At 36.3% G+C, this 19,785-nt stretch overlaps 1 protein-coding gene across 1 annotated transcript in view; it reads right to left on the bottom strand.

Annotated features, from left to right (window-relative positions):
* The window catches only part of SI (sucrase-isomaltase), an 82,366-nt gene that overhangs the window by 14,426 nt on the left and 48,155 nt on the right, over positions 1-19,785 (bottom strand). Inside the window, exons 16-37 of the mRNA XM_069864963.1 lie at positions 19,501-19,618; positions 18,926-19,097; positions 18,166-18,282; positions 17,460-17,614; positions 16,778-16,862; positions 15,444-15,500; positions 14,679-14,803; positions 14,202-14,290; positions 11,393-11,442; positions 9,895-10,065; positions 8,708-8,857; positions 6,885-7,091; positions 5,923-6,077; positions 4,620-4,788; positions 3,684-3,780; positions 3,465-3,577; positions 3,238-3,363; positions 2,296-2,424; positions 2,071-2,178; positions 1,726-1,788; positions 1,336-1,470; positions 752-836 (exon numbers count right to left, since the gene is read on the bottom strand). Coding sequence (XP_069721064.1) covers positions 752-836; positions 1,336-1,470; positions 1,726-1,788; positions 2,071-2,178; positions 2,296-2,424; positions 3,238-3,363; positions 3,465-3,577; positions 3,684-3,780; positions 4,620-4,788; positions 5,923-6,077; positions 6,885-7,091; positions 8,708-8,857; positions 9,895-10,065; positions 11,393-11,442; positions 14,202-14,290; positions 14,679-14,803; positions 15,444-15,500; positions 16,778-16,862; positions 17,460-17,614; positions 18,166-18,282; positions 18,926-19,097; positions 19,501-19,618 — 2,676 coding nt within the window. The remainder of the gene's footprint in view (positions 1-751; positions 837-1,335; positions 1,471-1,725; positions 1,789-2,070; positions 2,179-2,295; positions 2,425-3,237; positions 3,364-3,464; positions 3,578-3,683; positions 3,781-4,619; positions 4,789-5,922; positions 6,078-6,884; positions 7,092-8,707; positions 8,858-9,894; positions 10,066-11,392; positions 11,443-14,201; positions 14,291-14,678; positions 14,804-15,443; positions 15,501-16,777; positions 16,863-17,459; positions 17,615-18,165; positions 18,283-18,925; positions 19,098-19,500; positions 19,619-19,785) is intronic.

The following is a 19,785-nucleotide window of genomic DNA, read 5'->3' as shown; positions in this document are numbered from 1 at the left end:
AATGGAAGATTTCTAATATTCCTATGCAAGTAACTGTAACTGCAATTGTTTTAATAGTTGAATTACAGATGTTCTTACTGAAGAAGCTTGAAGAATAAACAGAGGATATCCAAATTCAGAAGATATCATAGAATCATATATTGCAAATCTTTATAAAGGCTGTCATATCATCCATATAAATAGAAATATGGTTCTGGCATGGGTTATGGTCCATCTCTGACAATTTCCAAGAAACTAGTCAATAACTGAAGACAACAGTAAACAACAGGAGTATGTTAACAAACTATTTATAAATAATTACTAATTAGCACTTTAGACCAGTATTTGAGTAAAGTCAAGCTAAGAAATTTACATATTTCAAGTATTTGACTATACAGATAAATGGTAATGAGAAGGAGACACTAGGATATTTTTGAATTGCATTATTCATCTGAGAAAACTGTGAAACAGAAAACTTCATTCTCTACCGTGCCCAAAACAAAGCACCTAGATATAAAATAGGTATCAAAATCCGTATACAGGCAAGCAGCTGAAAATAACTTTAGTTTTAAAAACTGTCATGCAATTGTTGGTCCCACAGAAAGAGATCAAGTTGAAGCGTGTCCGTAATCTCAAAAGTAAAGGGCCACTTTCAGTTAGGAGCTGTGCTTTTATATACCTACATTTAGGCATTTACTCCACATATGTCATGAAAGAAAGAATGCAGTAAGCAGAATAACTTAACACTGTTTAAAGGAGTGATTGGACTTACAAGGTATATATGGTGGCATATTGAGGAGGTCATTTCTACAACCACCAATGGCACCATTCAGAAAAGCTGCTGGTTCGTTCATGTCCTAAAAACAGAAAGCACAACCTGATTGTAATTACTTCAAGCCTACAAAACACATTAAATTCTAAACTACAAGCAAGCAGCATTGTAGAATTCCTCAGTAGTCCTTTCAGCTGCAGCCTCAGTCTGCTGTTCTATGTTTTCTTGACATGTTCACGTGTGGAATGGTGTAGGGAGACACAAAGCATTTCAATAGAAAAACAGTCTGGGTTCTGTTTCCCTGTGCAGAGTGTCACAGTAGAGGAAGAAAGTCACAATACACTAAGGCAGTGCAAGTGCAACCTAGAGCCAAAGATGTGCCTTTGGCTGCGGGCTCAGGTTCTACCTCATGTTCTACTTGCTTTCCCTCAAGCCTATATTTTTAAATTTCACTTAATGGCTACTTAACACCAGATACCCTCTGAGCTTCAATAGCAGCACAGACACCATGAAATCTGACCCCCTTTGCTAGTGTCTGGCAGGGGAAAAAAAAGTCCAGAAATCAAATGTATTTCTACACTCACTATCCACAGGCCATCAAACTTGACACTTCTTGTGTTGTTGGTGGGGTTGTTGTAGAACTCCAGGATTTCTCTCTTCCACCACTCCACTGTGGAATTGCGGAAGAAGTCTGGAAAAGCAGCATGTGCTCCATAGACCTGTTAAGATAGTACAAAAGCAAAACAGATACAGGAGGGAAAGTATCCTGCCATTAAAATGTTGGAATTTGTTTAAAATATTTTTTAAAAAATGAAAAAAATTACTTATTCACTACTTTTTTTGGCTCAGTTAGGAAGTATAACAAGATTTTGCACTTTATTCATCCCACAAGTTTTATCAACCAGTTTGCTGCTATTTTCCTTAATTAATGTGCTGCTATGTTCCAAACATAACCAAACAATATCAGCATTTACCTCTATCTGGGTTTGCTCAGGTAGTGACTTGTCGACTTGTACATTGGGAAGAAATGGCCAGACCTAATAGGATAAAGGACATTTTTAAATAATCAGACCACACTGAATGTAAACTGAGCATCAGCAACAGACAGATAAAACCATTCTTTCTTGATACCTATGTGAATGGCAACACATACTGACATCAACTCAGTCTGTGGTACTTATTCAATGTGTCATTTACAGCCTGGAATGAATATACCATTAGCAGACTTCCCCCTAGAGCCAGCATTGAACTCTAAGCTGACATGTTGCTCACTTGAATACAGCATGTCTCTACTGCCATCAACTTTTTAAAAACAGTACCTTGGAATATATAATGTCATTGGTATTGGGCCATTTTATGAAGACATCATTCTGCAAACCTCTTGAGAAGGTAGGATAATTGGTTTCATTTCCAGAGATGGCTGGATCCTAAAATTAAAAACACTTTTACCCTTATGCTCAAAAAAGAAATTTTGAAGCACTATTGAATAAATTCTGCATTCTGCAAGGATTTATTGCAATTTAAAACCAATATTCAAAACTGACCAGGACAATGATGAATCTCATTCCTTCTTCTTTTATTTTGTTGATCAGAGCTGGTAATCCAGCAAAATTTGTGCCAATGGTGAAGTCCAGATGCCTTTCCATATGGTCAATATCTGCATATTGGACATCCTGCAGTTCACAGAAAGAATCAATGTAAAATGATTTTTTTAATCTTTTTTTTGACAAATATATATTTATTGATAAATTGCCAAAATAGGTAAGCTACTGAACATTTGAACTGCAACTTTGGAAGCAACTGTAACTTCAGGCTAAAGCAACTAAATGAATATTACATAGTCTATCAATCAGTAAGTCCAGTGTAAAACAAAGATTTCACTATTGCATCTAGTCTAAGAGTAGAAACAAATATGTGGTAGATCAAAAAGTCCTGGATTTGTACATGTGTATACATATGCAGAAACTGCACGTGTTACCATATCTACAAGGAAACTGTGAAAACTTGTATTGAAATAGTGATGTCGATGGAATTTAATATGAAGACCCATTCAATGAACAGTATCATTTTCTTAGATCTATGTGCTATTTCTATGTTCCCAACAACAGCTTGTGCCAAATCATAGCTGACCTGTCATGGAGTAATATACCATTCAAATGATGCTGCCTCATTTTCTCTCCTGCTTGTTTTTCTTGTTGATCACTGCTCTTTCACATCTGGTGTGGCAAGAGTCTTTGACTGACTAAGGCATCTGAGTGTTCCTTTGGTGTGAATGATAAGGAAAATAAAGGAGCCTGATGTCTACATTTAACATAGCCCAGAGTGTGCAGAGATGCTCAGCTCTGGCATAAAACCCAGTCTGCTCTACTCCATCATGGTGGTGGGTTTTGCGGTTGGTTTTCTTTTGGGGGTTTAAATTGATTTTGTTAATACACTGAAGCCAAAAGTTCAGGCATGAACTTAAATGTTAACTGCTATCAGCGTACATAGGGAATTCCAGCTGCCTTCATGTCCTCCACCAGCTGGGCAATTTCTGAGTCACTCCTGTATCCATAGCGGCACAACTGGAATCCCAGAGACCAGTAGGGTGGCATGACCGGTCGTCCAATCAGCTAGAAAAAAAAAGAATATTTGTGATGAGTAGGTGAAAACAAAAGAAACCCACTAACAAGGCATACGCCAGAATTATTCTGTAATAAAGTAAGAATCCTACTGCAGTGTACTCCTGAACAACAAGTTCTGGTGTCGGGCCCAAAAACATGTAGAAGTCGAGAATTCCTCCCGTGGTGCGGTACGTCAGGGCAGGGGTCGGCTGGAACGTCACATCTGGAAATGGGGGAAGTGAAATGAAAAAAAGTTGCCTGAATTTGCCAAAATTGCAAAATACTGACTGCGAAAATAAAATACAGTGAGAAAATAAAGGTTTTCCTACCCATTGCATTACTGTTAAGCAAGAGAACTCCATGGGCATTGCCATCTTCTTCAAGAGCCATGTAAAATGGGTGATAACCATAGGAATTCAACTTGTACTGCAAACAAAATAAAATTCATTCTACTGAGGCAATAATGCAAGCATCCACTTACATTTAAGAATAAATTTATTAAAAGACGAAAGACACAACTGCCAAACATACAAGAAATAAACTCCAAAACTATATTCTTACACCCTACATACCCACAACACAGCCTACAGAAGATCACTTTCAGCTTCACAATATGAGTCAGTCTTGTTCACATTGACCAGATAGGAAAGAAAGCAAAGGTATTGCTACCTTTAAAACTTGCTAATGAGAAATTGTTTCCCTAGGACAAAATTTTTCCTTCTTTCCAAACAGTAACAGGATATCTATCCTGCTGTCTATATGATCAGGAGGTGCTGGTGACATTCTATTATCTTTCATTTAATAAAAGATATATTGAAACCTGAACTGGAAATTAGAACTATAATCAACTGCTGCTATTTCACTGGTCATTCCCTGCAAATTGCAAGCATTGTGCGATTTCATTTGAAATAACACAAGTATACACCATAGAAATAACATTTCTGGTTTATCTCTGTAAGTACCAATTTTACCCCCAAAGTAGTGGGAGTTGTCTTGACTCATTTGTAGCTTTCAGAATAATTATCAGAGAAGAACAAAAAAAAAAAGAGGAAGAATGTTCTTTCTAAGCCATTTGTTTTCTTCCAAAATCTGACTAAGGGCCTGATGCAGTGGGTCTTTTCCAACCTGGTGATTCTATGATTCAATGTTCATAAAGTCAGTGAGTGTGTCCGATACCAGTGAACGTCCACTGGACTTTAAAATCCTGCAAAACACCTCCACACTTTAGACTCATTGGTGCAAAAGCTACATTTGCTTCTACTTACAGTAGGAGGCTGATCCCTCGTGAACATTCCCCAGGTGTGCCAGTTCATGTCATGTCGAAACATGGTGTGCTCTGTTTCTCCAAATCCATATATATACTCGGATGCTAAGCGGGTAGAAATCTGAATGAACATGTCACTGAATGTGAAGGTGGGCAGCTGTGAATCCCAGCTAAAACAGAAAGAGGAAAATAAAAACAAGAACATAGTGTCTTCCACTGCATGTTTAGCTGGCAGTTGCTTTTTTATGCTACTCTTTTTCTCTGAAAATCACACTTCTCAGTAAAGGTGGAATAAAACTGTTACAGCTATCGAGAAAACTTAAAGCACATGAAATGAGGATGTCTAAGAATTCGATACACAGTTCAGAGGCACAAAGTCTTCTATATCTCTTAGAAAGATATATATTATGCATGGCAAGTTGCATCATATTTTGGTAATTCAATGAGAAAGTGTGTTTCAGGAGAGTATGATCGTATTTTGCTCCTACACTGATCCTTGGTGTCACATTGAATAAAGTAAATAAGGTACTTTTTATTGTTCACTGGACTTTTTATGCAGATTACACTGAAACTGTATTCATTTTTTTGTAAATTGACATCTTTACAGTTAGAAGCCAAACAACAACTTGATGGTGTTCTGCCAAAGAATAACATCATTCCAAGGGGATGAATTGTAATTTGAATCATGGAATCATTGAATCATAGACTCGTTAAGGTTGAAAAAGACTTCTAAGATCGTCGAGTCCAACTGTCAGCACAACACCACCATGCCTACAAAACCACGTCCTAAAGTGCCTCATCTATACTCTGATGACTAGTGTGGTTGGTGAAAAGGAAATTGGCTTGCAATTTAGTTTTGAACACTTAAAAAAGTGACAAGAATTTTTTTTAATTAAAAAATCACACACAACCACTAACATAATTGTTCCCTGTTGTCTAGGTCTGACTTAAACTTAATCAAGGAATGAAATCGGAGTTGTCTATTCCACACTTCAACTGCTTGTAGAGGACCTTCAGCAAGTGACAGGTTGTGAAGTGACAGGGGAAAATCCTTATGTAATTATGAGGAAAAAATAGGATATTGCTCTGTGCACCTTCTCTGTCCTCCCCCTGGTCAGTACTCTCAATGCAATGGTGAAGCCGCCTCTGCTGGAGGAGTACTTAGCATTTGGTAGACAGCCATTTCATGGGAAGGATACAAGAGCTAGTCTTAATGTATTTAAAACATAGTACACAAGAAAATGGTTTGTCTTGAAAAGAGCTAACAAAACCAAATGAAATAATTTAAGATGATTATGGCTTACATGACTGTCCCTGTGCTTTTGCGCCGAACCTGTATACCAAATGGTTTATTTTGAACTGATACTTCATAGAGTCGCTCCTTGTCTGTGCTGGTTGGGGAGCTTGGAGTATTTAGTTGTACTGGAACCTCGTATCTTGCATTTTGATAATCGTAAATCTATGAAATGAAAATAAATTAATTTTAATTAATTTTTTAAAAATCTTACCTATGGTAATATAAAATTGAATTGGTTAAAATGAATACAGAAAAAAAGTTGAAAACACTTGCCAAGATGAGTATTTTCTTTCAATACCTGTTCTTCAACAAATTATTTCTCAGTATTTGGATTGGGAAAAAACAAATTTAGGGGTATATTTTGGATCAGGAATAGCTTTTCTAATAATTTCTATATATAGGTATATAAGTAAGTTTGGTAAATATCTTTCTGGTTAATCTTTTAGCCAACTTTAAGAGATGTTTTTTAAAATTTTCTGTATTCTGAAAGATGACAGAAATTAGTCTTTGATGCCTCACCTTTTTAAAACACCATAATTATATCAGGATTATTAAATGAAGAGTAATAATTTTAGTCTAAGAGGTAGTGTATTAAAAATTTTAGAATAGAAGTAGAATAATTGATGCAAATCTTCCCTGTACATCTGGATAATCTTTATCAATAAATTTACCCATACACTAATGAAATGTCTTTAGTTCCAGAGATTCTAGTTGACATGACACATATGCTGACATTATACCATAAATTCATGGTATAACTGAGTAGAGGATTATAGGATCAAAAAGACCTGTGAGCTAAAAGCAATAACAGCTACTTGGTTAGATGAAGAAATATATTTAGGTGAGGATTTTACTGTCTGTGTAATACAAAATTGACTATAAAAAGCCTTTATTATTTCCATGAACAGGATTTTTTTTTTTTTTTTACAATGAGATATTAAACGTATAGAAATTCTGGAATGACATTACCTTAAATTGCAGCATGTGGTTGAGGTGATATTTCACCTCCAAGCGTAGCGTACTAATTGATGTAGTGACATTCTCATTAGCTCTGCTCATGGCACGGTTTAAGGTGAGGTTGGCTGTCAAACCTGATGAGGTATATTCTACTTTGTCTGTAGAGTAAGGATTGTCAGAGCTGTAATAGCAGTGTGGAATATCTGAGTTTGATGTTGCCTGCTGCAAACAGAAATAAGTTAAAGGTTAGTAAGCTACGTTGGTCTGGCCTAATTTTTTGTTAGTTATTAGGGTGTAATCCAAAGCTCCATTTTTATCAGATATCTGTCAAGTGTAGAAATTGGAGGAAAACTTAATGCAACTGGTGAACAGTGAAGAAGTAATACAGAACACACTGACCTCTACACTAAGTCAGATATAATCAAACAATACAGTCCAAACTATACAAATACAGTAGTTCAGTCTGGAAATGTAATCCTGGCACAGTGGAGGTGGATTTAATTTCCCTAACTCTGTGATCTCTTAAGCTCAAGTTCCAAAACATGACTTAATCTTGACCTGTTGAAATTCCTAAAGCTTTCTCCCTTTTAATCCCATTGCTCTCTGGTCCCTGGCTCACTGAGAGCATGCACCCAAAAACTTATTAGATATTCAGGGAACATCAGATGAGACCTTTCCATTACCTTTATTCACACAAATTATGTTTAAAATATCCACTGAGAGTTACATCCTATTTATCTAAGATCTCCTGACAGCAAGATCAAAATTACACTTAGTTTCCTGCTGCAGTTGAACATAAACACTCAAACTAGGTATTGTGAGGTTAAATGGTTGATGTAGGTTAATGTATTAGCCTTCCACCTCTGGATACTTACCATCAATCCTGCCCAGTTGTTCAAATGAAACTCTGCCTGCTCTGCTCATCTTAATTGCTAATGAATATTTATTCATCTGTTGTTATCAAATTCAAAGCACCTTTCAACTTGAGGAAGAGCATAAAACATACCAAGTCCACAATGGGACCAAAGTTCTATTTCACAGGAAAAGGCATTTCCAAATGCCCAAAACTACAAAAAAATATTCCTAGTAGTACATCAAAATTGGGACAGACCATCAGCCACTGCAGCAGCTGCTGGTTTAAGAGCAGCCAGCAGAGAATTCTGGTCTTCATGTCCATGCTGCTCAATTTAGATTTTTTAAGAGCATGGAGGAGTTTAGTTGGAGGGATGCTCTGAAGTTCAGCCCTGCCAAGGTGCACTGCTCTTTATGTGCATGGGATAACAATAAATACAGCTATGTGGTAAAGAACTGCATGACAGGGATTATGATTTGGACATACTTCCTCGGCATGGATATAAGCAGTTAGGTTCACATCAGAATCAAAATTTCTGGAAGATTCAAGAATTTCTTCTCAAATTGAGATCCAGAGGAATTGGTTTGACTTAAAAAGCACTTGACTGACTGAAAATGAGACAAAAGGGATAAGCCTTGTAGATTGTGGTGCCAGTGAAGTAGGAGAGGTAGCTAAAGAGCCTGATCTCAAGACCTATTTTTTCATACCTCTAATATTATTTCTTTCCACCTTTCAAAAAAAAACCCGATATTTTTCCTCAACTTCTGATATACTTTGGAAGAGCATATACAGTTGCCAACTACTTTGGTTTTAGTGAGGTAAATAAAATTTGCTAGTACAGGGAGCTAACGTCTGTGCCCCTACTTTATTTAAATCTGATAAATCTGCCAGGCTATATTTCCACAGCAACAATGATAAAGAGAAGGCTATGTTTCTGGAAATATTTCCATCTCGGTAGTTTAGAAAAATAATTCTTACTTACATCCCAGACACAGCCAAGTTGTTCACATTTTTCTTTTGTGGGATTGAGGCTGGGATAACAATTAAACTTTTCATTTTCACTCATTATTTGAGTCCAGCTTACTGTGTAGGATTTTCCCAGTTCAAGCTGAAGTCCTGTTATATGAGCAACCTATAAATATTAAACAATAAATAGTTATTAAATCCCACATCACATTTGTCATGACTTTAGTCAGCAGAGATGCTCGTACTCAGGAACAATGCATTTTGCTATGTGACAATTCACAAAATCCCCTGTTCTGTAACATTTAATATGATCTCGCTTTTACAAATGCATAAAACTTACATTCTTGTAGATCAAAATCTGAAAAATTAAGAATCTAAAAAAACTGAGTCTATTCCACAGTTTCCTTGGAAATAAAGATAAGGACACAGCTCCTCCATGTTTTGAAATATGAATGCAAGAGGTGCCTTGGGCAGCCTGATCTAGTGGGATGTTTCCCTGCCCATTGCAGAGGGGGCTGGCAACTAAATGATCTCTAAGGGCCCATCCAACCCAAGCTATTCTATGATTCTATGAGGTAAGAAAAAGCTAAAATATTTTAATTTTGATTCAGTAACTGAGATAACATAATAAGTAACTCAAGGGCTTGTAATAACAGGGTGTAGAATGCAAGTTCAAAGCAATGTCAGCACTATCTTTAGTGTGGGAAAACACTTTTAATGAAAGCTTCCCTGTAGCAGCAGCACGTTCACTTCCTTCACACAGAAATGCATTGTGTTGCTGTTATCCTGTATACATTTGGTGAAAAACTCTGTATAAAGTGACAAAGGAAATCTCAACAGTGCACAACATTTTTTTTAAAAAAAAAAACCAAAACAATGCACAAGTACTCATCTAAACCATAAATACTTTGTATCCTCCTCCAACATCAAACAAAATCACAAAGCTGTTCCTCCTCTTAGAAACTAAATTTTGCAACACGAATAACTGAATTACTAAACTTGCACTGAGGGTCCAAAAGCAAAGCTTAGAGGCACTTCCTACGCAGCCGAGTTGAATGCAATTGTACTTGTGTTCTGTAGCAAAATACATTATGTACTCCGTTGAAATGACATTGCCACTGAGTATTGTCCTTAGCAATATATATAATAAAGCTGATGCAATTTCAAAGATATTTACTTCCCATTTTCCTATTATTGATTTACCTTTTCTTGAGGCAAATATGTGATAGTAGGTGAAGAATTTTCGACAACATTGTTCTGAGATACAGTAACTGCAGTTATATTTTGGAGCGCTCCCAATATCTTGATTTCTTCAAATTTCAAGTTGTTTGGATCAGTGTAATTGCTGTGTATAGCATTCATTTGTAGAACATTCTGAAAAATAATATATTGATCACATTCTTATAAAAAAAAAAATCTGTCAAATATCCTCCTGATTTAACAATTTTTCAAATTAAATCTTCATATTGTAGCATCAAGTAAGCCAATACATTTTCCTAACACCAATTATTACCCTGCTCTTTATTTTCACAATAATATTTTTCCAAAATATATATAATATGCTGCATAGTTGTGTTTCAACTTCAGTTTTTTACTTTTTTCTAAAATAAGAAATGGTTCACATTGCCAGTGACAAAGCAGCAAACCTCTACTCAGCTCTGATGTTGCTGGGATTTAACATGTAAGATTCATATCCACTTTTCCTCATATGAAAATACCAGTTTCTATTCAATTTCATTAGATCTTATTAGAGTCCAAAGGGCAGACTGTACTATGGCTGTCACATATGCCAGTGTTTAACCATTTTATTACTCTCCATGTGAAAGCTTATGTTAATTTTTAATTCAACATCATTATAGTCAACTGATGATTTGGCTATAAGAGTTTCAAACTCCAAGAGTAACTGAGGTTGCTTATCTATAAATGATTATATGACCACAGATGATTAAAATTAGAAATAATTAATGCACAAGCTTCCACCTTCTATTCCCTTGCTTCCACTACCCTTTTTCTATTTATTCTTTCTCAGGTGCTGCTCTGCTGCTTCACCATGGCAAAGGAAAGAATATCTTTAGCAGGTATTATTATAAAAAAATATAGTTATCATAATACTTGGAGTCCTTGCCACACATGGTATCTCAGGTCAATATTGAATAGAAACACTATTTGGACTGCAACCTGCCCTAAATTAATCCTGCCAAGGCAGTTTCAGCTTTAAAAAAATTAAAAACCCAGCAACTTAGTCATGCAGTAGGTTCTTTAGGTCCAGACAAGGAGTAGCCCTTCCTCTCACTCTGGAAACATTCAGCTGTATTTTTACAGCGTACAAAGACTTTTCCCAAATTTACAGTATTTTGACAATCACAAATCCTACATTCACCACCTTTCTGATTCTGTTTTTATGACCACTGATGTTTTACAGTTGTCCCGCTCAATAAATATTGCTGCCAAGTTTATTATGTGAAAGGAAACAGGAGTTCTGTTCTTTAGATACATAACAGGGAGAAGGAAACAAAAATGGCAGATTTTCATCCCAGTTAAATTTTGGTAATTTGAACATGACTCTGCTTTGACTTTGTCAAATATTTTTCTTCTCAGTAAACCTTACAGGAAAATAAGGAGCGATAAAAGAATGACCCTTGAGGATACTATTGATAAAAATGGAAAATGAAAGCAAGATTTTTTAAAACAAAATACTTACATTGGAAACTGTAAACTCATAATAAACGTACGCTTTACTCTCAATTGTACCTAAAAGGCAAAGAAAGTGGTTATACTTAGTGTTCATAAAGGAACAGCATTAAAAACGGGACTGTGCCCCTGCTAGAGACCAATAAATTGTTAATTATTAGTATTATTACTGCATTCAGAGGCTGCATTGAGCAACTCAAATATTTACTAAAGTTTCTTTGAGGAACTGAAATGTCTCTTTTTCTTTCTGACACATAATTTTCCAAAGTTTTCAAAAAAACTCGTTGAAATCAGCTCTTCTAAGATGTACTGTTAGGGGTTTTTTTTAATTTTACTGTTATTCCTTCTTAGCTTCCCTTGAATAAAGAGTCATGGCTTAAAGTTAATCCTTTAAAATACCTGAAGTAAGCAGTTTTCATGCAAAAATGACAATAATATGAATAATCAATGCCATGGAAGCATACAAGAGGAAATAGAATACCATTGGGAAAAAGAAATACAGAAGTTGATTCAGTCTGGCAATATTTTCCATGTACAAAAATAAAAAAGCTGTCATCACAAGAAAATCCTAAATGGTTTCCCTGAAAAGACCACAACCTGTAAGTTTTGGGCAGGAAATAAAATTATAAAATGTTTTATTGCTTTGTATCTCAAGAGAAGTGAGTACAATAATAGCAGTGTTATTTCAGGCCTTGACAAAGCAGTACACGTAGATGTCATATCAGGAACCACCCAAGGCCTTCAATATTTATGGCAGCAATAATCAGCCAAATTATAGCTTTATTTCTTAAAAGCACCTCAAACTTCTACAAATTTTAAAAAAAGTAGAGGCTTGAAAGTTTTTTTGAGAGATGTGATTGGTATTCTTAAAATAACAAGAGGAAGTTATACAGGTCAAATGCATAACATGGTGACCACGCAGCTAGGAAATGGGGGATGCACTTTTGAAGCCAAAGAGCTCCTTGCTTACATGCAAGTTTAGTCAGTGTCCTGGCCATGCACACGTGAAACAAATAGATTGTCATCAAGGATAAAGGTAGCTTCTAGCAACTGGAGGATAAGCCAGAGAAGTTGGATTGGTTAAGTACCTAGAAGAAGGTGGTTAGGTGTATCAAAGGACAGAGGTAAGAATGCACCAATTCAGATACTGCCTGTGGTAGGCAGCAGTGAGGTTAATTCAAAGAATCATAAAATCAAAGAATTATCAAGTTCAGAAAATTCTCTAAGATCATCAGGTCCAGCCATCAGGCCAACATCACCATGCCTACTAAACCAAATCTCTGTCATCTCATGGGCAGAGATCTTTCCTGAAAACATGAGTGTATAGTTTGATACCTTGTGTATCAAACACCTCCATCGCATTCTAGCTGAAGGATCTCTGTCTAATTTAGTGATTTATAAATTAAACATGAACACAATATCGGAGCATTATTTATTTTTACCTCAATGGTAATATTACTCCAACTTCATTCCTATCCGTACATTCTTACTGCTGTGTATTTTCCTACTTTCTAACCTACATTGTATTCCAGTGTAGCTAAATAAATCTCTGAGATTTTTGCCATTCAGAGCAGTCTATGGATAGAGTAGGGTATGAAGTAGAGAAGATCAGGTCTACTTGAAATGTACAGCATTATCTAGCATACGCCATAAACCAAAATCCCTAGGTCTGAATGTTATGGTTTATTGCAAATAAAACAACAAAATCTGTCAAATAAAAGTCCTTAAATCCTTTTAATAAAAGCCTGAGTATTTTGTAAAATTTCTTCAAAAAATCATGCCAGAATAATTCTCGAACTCTGTGTGGCAAAAACAGCCTAAAGGATATAAGCACCTCAGATAGTTTTACAGTTTAATAGAAACAGGGTTCCTAACTAATTCCACAGAAAATACCACAGTTCAAGGTATTCAATTTTTCCAAATATTGTTCATCTCAAGATTAAGACAATATTTAATTTTTTAAAAGTTCTCCCATTACTCTAGAACAAACTCTGCTTTGTTTATACAGCATTCCAAAAGCAGGTTTAACCTTAAATTAGAGTTTTGTGTTTCTTTCTTTTTTTTTTTCAAATGTTGTGTTGAATTTAGTTGTGACCTTAATTTTACCCTAAGGAAAAAAAGGTATGTGTGTTAAAATCATTGGACAGAATAGAACTGGTGAGGTAAGTAATATCAATGCCAGCGCATCACAAACAATCAGGTTGAGCGGTGTTGGCATAATCATAGTGACTGTCCCAGAGGAAACAAATTCTCCAGAAGCTTTACTAAAGGCGAGGTTGGCAGCATGACAAGTATAACCCGTGCATGCCTACTTGTATGTTTATGCACCAGTACGCTGTAGAAACCAGATGGCATAAAGAAAACATTGGCTCCAATACCATACTTTTGAGATAACAAAATTTCTACTATTTTCAGAAACGATTTAAGTAATTCCAGAGAGTTAACAACAATGCTGGTTTTTCATCTTCTACCTATTCTTAGTGTCAAACACTAATTATGTGCATTCTTGCACCCATTGAAACTAATTTAGGTATATACCAGAACATATATCAATCTTCACAGCATGGTTTAACAGTCAACACGCTTGTGTGCCAAACCTTTACCTATTTAATGCTATAGCGAAAACTGAACATAAAATAAGTTAATTGTAGTTAGTTTTCCACTCAAAAGTGCTGAAAAAGTATTGTCATATGAGCAAGTATTAATAGCATGTCAAAACAATGTCTTATTAGTGCTCCATGAGATCAGCAGGAAGGTTGAAACGTGTACATATTAATGCTTTGTTAATCACAATTGTTTCACTGTAGATAACTGCTCACCTGTAGATTCCCCATCATCCCAGAACAAGTCCCCAACAGCTGCATTGTTGTCATCCAGGGCAATTATAAGTCCCATTGGATTCTTGCGGCTGTGGAAAGACAGGGTTTCTGTCTTACATGTACATCAAACATCTAAAAAGTCTTAATACATCCTTCATGTTCATGTTAAGGACGTGACACTCAACAGGGTTTCAATACCTTGAGAATTACCTTAGATTAGTCCTTGGTTGCTTTCTCTTTTTGTTTAAATGGATTAAAATATACAGACAGTTTACAAAATGTTATGCAAATAAGCCTGTAATTAATCACCGAAGCTTTAATGTAAGCAATTATGAAAGTGAGGTGTGGCTCACAGTTATTCCCATATTTAAAAGTGAAAAAGCTAAATACAATGGGCTGCTAATGATCTGTACCCTGAAAGTCCTCAGCCCATGCTTGAATAAAAAACCCATAAAAACATTTAGTTTTGAAGCATACCTTGCAACTGTTGTGACAGCTGGTTGTTGAGTCGGGTAAATATAGCCACCTCGCAAGTGGAGTCCCATTTTGTCTGCTGGCAGGTCCAACTTGGTCCATATTTTTCTTATTGAGATTTTTGCCCCCTTATTGACAGGAATGTAAAACAGAATGGGTATGTTGCGTTACTCACTGCTGTGAAAGGTTTCTTAAGTCCTGAGTTTCATCTTAATGCTTCCTTCTGGAAAAGCCCTAAAATAGCTAAACAGCTAATTGCCAGTGGGCACATAAAGATTAAAAAAACTGCATACCAAGATAATCAAATGTCATAAATCAATATCTCTCACTGTTTAGTTTTGGTTCAGCCAATGCAGAAAGCAAGTTCTGCTGGGACTCTGATATTAATATGGGAAACTGACACAAACAAGGTTCTTTTTCGCTTATCAAAAGGATCATCACAGCAGTGGAAAAATTATTAGCAGAAATGAGACTGGTAAACAATAACTGCAGATTCTCATGTATTAAAATAACAACTGTAGTTTATTGTAGTTCAAATATGGTCTTTGCTAAAGTTTCCACTCAATCTGCCTTCCCATCTCCTGTACTATATTCCACACCTCATGTCTTTCTTGTGGCATTAATTAATGCGCTTACCTCACCACCCTTCATGCCCTGCCTCACTATTTCCTTCCTGTGGGCTTCTGTCACTAAAGCAGGGCTGACAATCTTGTTTTGTTGCATAGCTGTTTAGAAAATCTCCCCATAGTGTCCTCTGCACCTACTTACCGTATCATACTCATACCATACTGCATCAGGAATGTATGCTTGAATTGAATCCACACCCTGAAAGGTGAACAAAGAAACAGCTTTCATATCTGAAGGTGACTTAATCAAAGACACTACATTTTTGAATAAAACACAAGTCCACATTGAGAAAATTATTGATACTTCTCCCCTTCACTGTTTCTTTAATGGTTTTTACGATGGTGTCCAGAAAGGAAGAGAGCAATCTGTGTACAATTTCTGCACATCTACTGGGAGACAACTGAGTCACCGCTCTGCAATGTCGCAGCTCATTATATGAACCCCCAAATCCCTGTGCTTCAATTCGAGCGTCTCTGATCATATCTAGAAGGCTCTCTAGATATTATTTATGTTCACATATTTCTGGGCTGGCATCTTCCAGATTCTTTCTTTTTGTTTTATGTATTTAACAAATGTTTTGTGTTTCTTCATGCCATATGCGTTACTGGCATTAACAAACATTATTTACAGGATTCTGCCACAGAGTATGCCACGATCAATTTGTTTTCTTGTTGCACCACAAACAAGTTGAAATGCAGGAAGAGAAGCTGATTCTGAAGTAAATTCAGAGATGATACAAGGTTGAGAAGAATCAGAACATCAGACCCAGTGACTCTGACATCCTAGAGGGCTGGAAAATAAGGGTGGGATTTAATAGCAGAAAGTGCAAGATTTTCTATTTTCCATGTTGCCAGTGATGAAAAGATGCTGTGGGCTCCATTACTGGAAGAAACAAATTAAGGAGGGAGAGGGTAAACAAGAAAAAAGAAGGTAAACCTAGGTTTGTTAAGAATCCACCAACAGTGGATTCTGATAAGTCAGTCAAGTGATGCACACAGGAAAAAACAAATATGACCTCGGGCCACACGTTTGCACTGGAGACAGAATGATGTTAATGGTAATAAACAAAGCCCCCTGCAATTGCTTTGCCAGCCTTTACTGGTCTAGCCAAGACAGAAGAGCTTGGACTAGAATAGGCCCAGAGGACATCTAAGATCCTCAGAGAAATGGCAGAGCCTACTTTTGTGGTTCAGGTTGTTCAGCATAAAAAAAGAGATGGGGAATGTGCTTTCAGCAGGAAATACATGCATAGTAGAGGAGCTCTAGCCTTTCCATTGAGTAACAGAACTATCAAAAGACTCGACAACAAAGGCTCAGTTCTCAATCAGAGCAATATAGAAGTGACAAGAATGCAGAAACTTGGGGATTTTATGTTGCAGGCCCTTACTAGAGAAAAGAGCTGCAACTGGTAACTCAGCATGTCCCTGTGGCCCATGAAGTAGTTACAAGATACATAACAAACCATCCAAACCTACCGGGTCAAGTACAGGGGAAATAAGAAGCCCTGGACCCCACAGGAACTGCCTATCGACACTCCACGTCTCTTCATCAGAATAGAACCTGGGCAAGTGGGAAGGATATAGCAGTAAATGCTTTTTTTTTTTTTTTCTTTTTTAAATTAACCATACTATCAGTAACTCCAATATTTCAGGGTACTAATTGTCTAGAATCATGACTGAAGAGTGACATATCGCCATTGCCCTTTTTTTGTCCTTATAATCTGAGGCACTTTGAAGATGAGAAGACAAGGTCTTACTAGTCCGGTTAGCATTCTAGCATTCCCTACACATGTGTGAAAGTGTAGGTGTGCATGTATTCTAGGCACAGATTATGCAAGAGTGTCCAGGCAAAGAAACATGTATTCTAATCTATATTTATGATGGTGGAGAACAATTCGATTAGCTGACAATAACATCTCATAGCAACTCATAAGAGTGACTGATGATACATGCAGATATGCAGAAATTACAGAGGGTTTCTGATTACTTTTCTGATGATTCCAAAATGGCATTTCATGAATTGAAAACTTGTCTATATATAATGCAATGTACATTTCCACAGACTACATCAGTGTTCAGAAAGTCTCAAACAACACTTAATGTGCCCAACTATTTTATTCCTCACAAAACTGTCACAAAAGCTGACGAGTAAACTTACTCATGCAGAACTGGCCTCACAACAGTGTCTCCTTGAGTATGAGCTTTATAAAAAAGCGTATACAGGTAAGGCAGCAAAGTGTAGCGAATGTTCAAGTAATGCTTGGATGTTTTCACCAAGACTGAATCAGGTCCAAATGCAGCTGGATCCTGAGGCTGAAAACAAATATTATATTATTATTATTACTATTACTATTATTATTATTATTATTTTAATAATGCAGAAAATACTTCCAAACATGTGAAAAGTAGCTGCTGTATCAGAGAGGCTGAAATTCAGTGGTGCAGGACTGCATCGTCTTCCTTCTCAGTGGTGTGACCTGACATGCTACTCTTCCAGGCTGATGATGTTTAGCACTGCACATTCCTCCTTGCTCATGTGCAATGCTGGCACATCAGGGTTAGCTCAGATTTCATCCTGGCTTTCTGTCAAGTTCATGGTAAAGTACTCCCAAGTGTTTGTCTGATGGGTCACACATCAGTGAGTGCTTGCCATAGGTGATAGGCACAATTAATGGTGACGAAATTGTTGCCAAACAAGGGTAGTCAAAATTGACCCTTATGGAGCTGAATGTCTCAGATCTAAGATTTCATAAAGAGAGCTTAAGGTTCTGTCATTTTTGAACTGGTCAGCATCACTACTGATACTGTTAAAGGGAATGTAGTAGAGTAACACAAAACATTTAGTAATAGAAAACGCAACTTACTATGTATCCTTCGGCATTGTGATTCCTGGCAAACGGGTAAAATGCTCCTACTTGCATCCATCGTGTACAAAGTTCTTCTGTAGTGTCATCAAAGAAACCGCAAATATCTGCACCAATCTTTAAATCAAAACAGAATCTGTTGGATGTAGAGTATGCTACACCTCTTATCTCTACACATAACTTCTAGTTTTCAGTGATGCATTCAAAATTAATTGCTAGCTAGAGTGTCTGAGCAGCTAAACACTCTTGTATCTTTCTTCTTTCAAACTCAACTATGTTGCACAAAATATTAAACTGCTTACTAGTTAACATTGCTGATCGTTTTATTTTTTCCAAACCTTTAACCTTCCAATTTGATGCCAATATGCATATATTAGGAAAAAAAGCTTGAGAGTCAAATTGAAATGAAAATTGAAATGGAAAGTAATTTGGGAATTTCCCTTATAAGTGGATATCTATTTAATCTGAAATTATAAGAAAAATAACAGTGTTTCACATTGATCAGTAGTGTTTAAAAATTACTGGAAATAACAGGTAGCTTGGGATATATAAGAATATATATGTTATCCACGTTTATCTCATCATACAAGCTCAGCCACAGTAATCAAAACATGACTTAAGCCAAAAATAAATAATTGAAAAAAAAAGTTAAAACTAGATGGTTATCTAGACAGTATTTGATTAGATAATCTGTTATAACAGAGGTAGAGTTACTGTTTATCCTTATATCCTGCAAGTATGTCACAAAAGCATTTCATACATAAGGAATTCCAAATAGGTTAAAATCCAGCATTCCAGGTATTGCCCATCTTAAGTGATCCCATATTGCTGCATTGTCTCCCAGCCAGTGTCCTGTCTGCTTTCCTGATCCCATAAAAGTAGACCTCGAAATAAGGAAGCTTCGTTTTCCAGGAAACACTTCTTCGATTGCTCTTGAAAGGAAACAACACTGGAATTATGCAAAGGGAAAAAAAGACAACTGGGGTATCAATAGTTTTAAATAGGGCAGATTTAAATTGACTGATTCTACAACAATTATTCATCCCAGGGATGTGGACTGCTTCACGGTTAACCAGGTGTCTTTTAGTGAATTTCAAGACATCAATTCTAAATAATCCTTCTGCACAGCTTCGACAACCACTGTGTGGCTTTCACTATCAACTTTAGTAAGTAGATTTTGCCTTGGATTCACTGCCTAAAATATAATACATTATTTTCCAGGAATTGAGATCCTGGAAAACTCCTGGAAAAGTGAAAACTCTTGCTGCTTTGGAAAATGCAAGCCACCTACTGTTCTGAAATAGTTTTGTAAAGATTTTAGGATGCATTCCTTACTTCTGTGTTGATATGACCATGGAATATCCATAAAGACTGTGAACATCATAATGTTTCCCCCACATCTGCTCTGCATCCATACAAAGTGTCTTGGCAAACATGAGCTTATCGAGAATACCTTCAAAAGAGGAATACAAGTATCACTTTTAACACACATTTTAATTCTGACTACTTCCAATCTTTTCTTTAATGCCCATTCATGACATTCAAGTCCTTCTTTCTCTTTAATATTTGCACTAAGACCAGTATTACTCCTATAAAAAAAATAATTTTACTCTTGGCTGC

This window comes from Phaenicophaeus curvirostris, chromosome 10, assembly GCF_032191515.1.
Source record: "Phaenicophaeus curvirostris isolate KB17595 chromosome 10, BPBGC_Pcur_1.0, whole genome shotgun sequence".
NCBI classification, from domain to species: Eukaryota; Metazoa; Chordata; class Aves; order Cuculiformes; family Cuculidae; genus Phaenicophaeus; species Phaenicophaeus curvirostris.
This window is presented reverse-complemented; position numbering and strand designations above follow the sequence as displayed.